Source organism: Sinocyclocheilus anshuiensis, unplaced genomic scaffold (assembly GCF_001515605.1).
Source record: "Sinocyclocheilus anshuiensis isolate Anshui unplaced genomic scaffold, SAMN03320099.WGS_v1.1 scaffold2177, whole genome shotgun sequence".
Lineage (NCBI taxonomy): Eukaryota > Metazoa > Chordata > Actinopteri > Cypriniformes > Cyprinidae > Sinocyclocheilus > Sinocyclocheilus anshuiensis.
In genome coordinates, this window is record NW_015552714.1 from 55954 (window position 1) to 62521 (window position 6568).

Sequence of the window (6568 nt, forward strand, 5' to 3'; positions counted from 1 at the left end):
TTTGATATTCTTCATATTCTGTGTGGTGGTCAGTTCACAGCAGTAACAGAAATTAATCTTTTCCAGTAAGTTTAAATAGATTTTTAACTTTTATGGTAATTTTTACCTTAAAAGACATTTTTTCTTAAAGTGTGCATTATCATTTGAGTCAAATTCTTATATTTAATCAGTCAATTATAATAAGACATTTGGGCTGTTATAAAATGGTCGCAATTTCGAGCCTTGAGTGGCCATTACTGCTTTAATAGATTTTCACAAGATCCCTTTAAGATTGCTAAAAACTTTGTATTAGAGTTATATGGGATGTGTTGAGACTCCTGAAGCTGGAGTATATTAAAAAGTCTGTCAAGGGGACATTTTTATTTAAAGCATGTCAAAAAAAGCAATAAAAGTTATTTCTTTAATAAATTTTAATAAATCTATCTATCAAAATGCTTATAATAAATTACTTGCAATATATATATATATATATATATATATATATAAATGCATCTATGTATGTGTGCGTGTGATTGTGTTTAAATAAGGTTTATATATTCATGCTCTAATACTTGTTTTAATAATCCCAATATGCCAGAAATATGCAGTAATCTGTTGAACATTTAAATGTTATATTTACATTCATGCATTTGGCAGAAGCTTTTATCCAAAGTGTCTTACAGTGAATTCAAGCTATACATTTTTCTCATTATGTATGTTCCCTGGGAATTAAACCCATGACCTCTGTGTTGCTAAAGGCATGCTCTACCAGTTAAACAGCAGGATCAGACACGTTGAAAATTGTCAAATGTTATATTTCAATATCCAGCACTACGTGATGCCCTATAATGAGAAAACGAGCCAAAATAACTGTACACTGTAATGTCTGTGCTTCTTAAGAATAGCAGTACTCATATGTCAAAGACAATAAAGCACTGGCTCAAACCCCATCTAATGTATCTGTTGTGTATCGGATCCCTCATCCTCTAATTCACTCCTCCGAGAAGAGCACACGAGAAGGAGAGAGAGCATGACTCTGTGTATGAAAGAGAAAGTGAGAGGCATTGCAGAGGGATGAGGTCATGTATTTAGCTTGATTGCACCGAGGGCTGATGGCAGCAAAGTCAGCAGAGTCTCTCTGCTAATGGCTTACGTAAGAGGAACGTTTCTAGAAGGTTTCCGTAATGTTGACGCCCTAATGTCTCCAGAAGCGATGAGGGGAACACATCCAACTACACCACATAATACTTGGCCTCTACAGAGATGTCAGCTGACCAAAACAGACCACACCCTGTCATGTTATGACATCATACCATGTGATGTGCACAATCAGCTTCTATGTAGAAGTCACGACTTTCCTTTACGGCTTAAAAGTGGGCAAATTAAAATAAAGAGCTGATTGTGTCAGCCCAAATTATTTCAGCAGCTCAATAAAGGGCTTTTTAACACCCTACAAGAGCAATGACTGCATCTCTAAAGGTCAGGCAGAGTTAAATCTGTTTAGTATGATTTAGGCAAGGGTTAATCTGTAATCTGCCTGAGAAATAGGCAGCCACACGTGTCCTCATTGATTGCCTGCGAGATTAAGCACTAGTTCTTCGCAAACCTCATCTTTTCTATGCTCATCTCCTCAAAACTATCTGCATTGTGAGCGTTTTTTTTTTCCTTCAGGTTATACGTTCTACGAGCGGCTGTGCATACAAAATGTGCAGCCGTGCATGATGTATAAAGTCGTTTTTGAGAGCTGAAGTGTTAATAGGAGAACAAATATGTGTGTGTATATAAGACTCTGAGTCTGGGCTTGCTGAAAGGTGATTTCCTGTTACACGAAGTGCAGTGCACTGGGAAGCTAGCGTCTCTGGACAGAACAGCCTGTCCTCTTAGACTGGGTGTGTGCCGCATGCACAAGTCATATGGACTTAGAAAATTAATGTACACGTATGTTGGCTTACCCAGACCAAGCAGGGAATGATGCTCCACTAGAGACCAGCAGTTGTCATCCAGGCAGTGGTTCTTGTAGACCAGGAACTGACACACATCTCTGGCCGTCATGTCGGCTGGGACTTCCACAACTTTTCCCACACCATCCTCGCTGAAAACCTTGATGATCTGTTGAAGAGACACACAGAATGTCAATTACAGATGCACACGTTGCTTAATATGTCCTCAAGGCGATGCTCTCGATAAGTCTAATTTGTCGAACAATTACAGACAGACTTTCACACAATGCTTCAGCCGGGATAATTACACAGCTTGTGGTTCGACAACTTAGTCCCAAATTGAGTGAACCACAAACGTATGGGCATCATATACAAAGTTTTCAGTTATTTAAAAATACGAATTATGCTTGATAGAGGGGAAAAAAGTTTATTTACACTTCTTTTTCATGTTTTTGTCACTGCAAACCATGCATATCTCTGTTTATGTGGTCTTTAGCTCAATCCATTCTTATCGTGCCCTGCGCTCATAAGCATGACTGACTAGAACACACACGCAAAAGAGGATATTCTCCATTAAGAGGCAGAATTCACGTGAATGCCAAAGCCAACGGACCAGGTAAAGAGAAAGGAAGAGAAAAGGGAGAAATACTTCCAGTGAACGTGCACACAAAACAAGGAATTATATAAATGTATTTACATGTGCAAGTGCACAACTAGACATACGCATTCATGCACAAAAACATTTGCAGCTTTAATTATTATAGACACTTTTTTTTACTAACTACAAGCACAGAGGAAGCTAACAGTAGCGTGCAATTTATGCACAAAGATGATCTGCATGACTAAATTTGAAATCTTTTAGACTGGCATCTGCAAGATGTGTAGGGTTTTCTTGGAAAAAAGTAGTTACTGTCAGTCTTACCTCTACTGCCTGATACAAACAACAGTCCGGCAAACACGATGGCATTTTCACTCTGAGACAACCTCTGCTCACTCACGCGGTGAGAGAGAGTGAGCGAGTTAGAAAGAGAGAAAGAGAGAGAAAGAGGAAGGAGAGAAGGGGAGGAGGAAAGAAAGCGAGAGGATGAGAGGAGTTGAGATTGGGCAGAGGGTTGAGATGAGACCAAGAGAGTTGCTGAAACAAGAAAGGGAGAGAGAACAGAAGGGAGAGAGACTCAACTGACAAGCAACTTGTGCCTTACAATACTCTAGTGGATTAAGCTGTGAGAAAGATATGGAGAGAGATGACTAGGGCTTTAATTTGTCAATAAAATTCATATAATGGGTTTCCCTTCATTCCAAATATAACTTTTATTCTTCTATGGAACAAAAGCAATACATGGGAAAGGACAGCCTCAACAAAGAAAATTAATGGGGACTGAGGCTGTCTTGCTGTCGAATCTTATTCAAATATAGTTGATGTCAATGACGGCAAACATCCTAGATAATGTGACTGTAGTAACTGTATTTAACACATGAAATGTTTTCTACAAACCCTATAACTTCTTTACAATAAATGAAAGACAAATAATACAAAAAAAAACACAATATTAATATATATCAGTGGCATTCCGTCCATATAAGCTGCGAATGCTCCGCATTCCCAGGCCATTTGAGAGAATAAGTACACGGGATAATTCATATAAACATGATTATAAGTTGATCCCATGTCATTTGAAATGTAACTTAAAGCTTAAAGAGTTAGGAATAAGTACGTACAATGATTTTTATTTGCCAAACGGCAGTAATTTTCTTTAAATCTACCAGTTGCGGTTGCTTCCGGGCGAGCGGATTCTCCGCAGCTTTCTCGTCTCCGCTCTGTTGCTATGACTCGTCAGGAATCAGGATTATAGCGCGTTCTCAGTGATTTGCTGGTCTGCGGCATATTTAATGCACAAGGAAAGTAGTCCGCAAAGCGCTCGCCCAAGCGGAAAAATGTGCTGTTGCTGTAAGATATTGGTTTACTGGCCTGCGGCTGATTTCATGCGCGGGGTAAGCTGTCCGCGAAGCGCTCGCCCAAGCAGAAAATCTGCTTTGCTGTTGCGGTTGCTGAAAATCACATTGTGTTTGATGCAAAACCAACTCGACTAAATCAAAAGAAAAAAACACTATAACTGTATATTTTTGTTTTCTCAAGCTAAGCAAATTTTAAAAGTCCACTGAAAACATATCTTCTTACATTTTTGGTTATAGACAACATATGTTGAAGACATACGTTATTGTAAACGTTATTGCCTAAGCGGTAAATGTAAAAAACATTTTATATAAAAACGTGGGCTATATAAAATTTTAATAATAACAAACGTCATATTGTTCCCTTTGTTTTGCGTATGCATGAACAGTTAAACAGTTCGTGTCACTTACAGTTAAAGTCCTTCTCTGATTTTATTATTGTTTGCAAGGTTGCAACATTACTTTGCAATATTTTAAATATTTTTTTGTATTTTGCATGGTCTGTTATTGGAGTAGTGTCACCCGCGTGGGAATTTGAACTTCTATTCACTAGGAACAAAAAAATCATTTAGCAGATGCAGACATAGAGCGGGAGAATCCCCCCCATCTCCCCACCCTCTGATTACGTATCATAACGTAACTACATGTAAACGTTATTTGGCGGTTTTTACTTGGAAAACCAGCTATATTTTTCTTGCATTGGAATAAGGGATAAACTTGAAACGATAGAAGAAGGATTGGAGATGAATTTCATTTACAAATAAGGTAGGAAATGTGCATACTTTTAAATTGACACCTACCATGGTGTTTCTTAGCTATTTGTCATCTGTGATCCTTTTTGAGTGTCCTAAAAGCCGGGGGGGTCTTATCACTCAGCATACCCGGTTAAAAAAAGTCACCGCTCGCCACTGATTATATATATATATATATATATATATATATATACACACTCTTAAAAATAAAGGTGCTTCATTACATATATACATTACATTACCAGTGTTTAACTTAAGATATTTAATATTTGTTTAAAAAAACATAAAACAAAGAATGTAACAATCAACATTAGCCAAATATTAAGCAATTAAATGTATGCAATTGTTTTACTTTATTTTAGTTTTTAAAGTGCAATAAAAACTATACTTTTTAATGGAACAATAAATTAAATTAAATGAAAACTGTAAAGTAAAATAACTAGTAAATAATTATTGTGGATTTCATTACATTTGTATTATTATATATCAGGCTTTGGGAAACTCACATTACCAACCATTAATAACAACAATTCTTCCATCTCTTCCTCTCGCTCTTCCCTTACCTTCCATCATCTCTCCCTTTGTCTCTCCCTCTCTCTTTTCCACAACCTTGCTCTCTGTTTCTCCCCCACATCAAACTTTGCCTTGGCTTCTGTCAAAGTTTCAAATTCTCTCTGGTTCTCAGACAGCCTTGAGACAGAGCCCCACATCCAGCTCTCACGACACACACAGAGTGAGATTTTGTTCTCATTCTTTTTTTCACTCCCATTTCCCCCCTGAAGATTGGCTTTGAACTCCACAGCCAAAGAAAACCGTTCCCTCTCTTTTTCTCAAAACTCAGCACATCACAACTGGAGAGTGTTTCTTAAACACACATGACAGAGGCCAAATCCCAGCGAAATCCCTCCTCCCACAACACTTCCTCAGTAAAACTAGTGATTTTCTTTCTCATAGTCAACATTCTCATTACCTTACCATTTCTCACTATTTGAAGAAATATCTACGTGTTCATTTTAAGTGTGGTAAAGTATAAAAACAAAATCAAAAACACACCATTCCATCCTCTCAGACAGAAGAGAACAGTATCATGTAATCTGACTCGACACCATGAAGAAAAGGATGTTGGGGGTTGAGTTATTGGCAAGACCATTATAGAAGTGGAAGCTGTTTGCAGAGCATTGTTTCATTGCTCATTCTTAGTTATACATGTACCATTCTACTGCTGCAAATGCCATTTTCTACAAGCTTTACGATGTAAGAACGTTTACCCAATGTTGTTCAAACGCATCCTCACAATCGTGTGGCTGAGAGCAAACGTTTGCTCTGCACTGCTCCGTCCCGCCTCTGTGGGTCACATGGGAGGATCTTTAAATGTTAAATAAAGGTTTTGCAAACATTCTGAGGGTCACATGGCAACAAAGTGTTTGTTTGGAGTTAATAGAGGGTTGTTCAAGCATTGCTCGCAGTTTGTATAACGAGGGAAAAGGTAATCCAAAAATAGAACAGAGGTCACAGTATATGGCCAGTACTTCTGATACATTAGGTTCTGTGATTATATATGCACTGATATAGAGAGAGTTATAGACAGGAATACAGTTAGATATAGTTAGACAGAAATGCAGTTGGATGGTTAGACAGACAGATACACGGTTATAGTTAGACAAGTATACAGATAAATATAGTTAGAATATGGTTAGGCATATGGTTAGTTAGGCATGTATACAGTTAGAAATGTGTATAGTTATATTAGGGCCTTTCGCACCGCTTTAGTTCCAGAACTAAATGTACAGTACTAAAGTACTGAGATGATTTTGCGCGAACTATTTCCCAGTACCATTTAAAGGGTTACATTCGCACCGACAGTGTGTACTAAGGAAGTGACGTAAGCCGGTCGACAGTGACGTCATTTGTGCGTGGCGTTCAACAACAGAAACAAAGAAGAAC

General features: G+C 37.9%; 1 protein-coding gene across 3 annotated transcripts in view; it reads right to left on the bottom strand.

Annotated features, from left to right (window-relative positions):
- The window catches only part of LOC107667783 (growth factor receptor-bound protein 10-like), a 60744-nt gene that overhangs the window by 8969 nt on the left and 45207 nt on the right, over positions 1 to 6568 (bottom strand). For all 3 annotated transcript variants that reach the window (XM_016459507.1, XM_016459506.1, XM_016459508.1), the window contains one exon: positions 1932 to 2088. In XM_016459507.1, coding sequence (XP_016314993.1) covers positions 1932 to 2088 — 157 coding nt within the window. The remainder of the gene's footprint in view (positions 1 to 1931; positions 2089 to 6568) is intronic.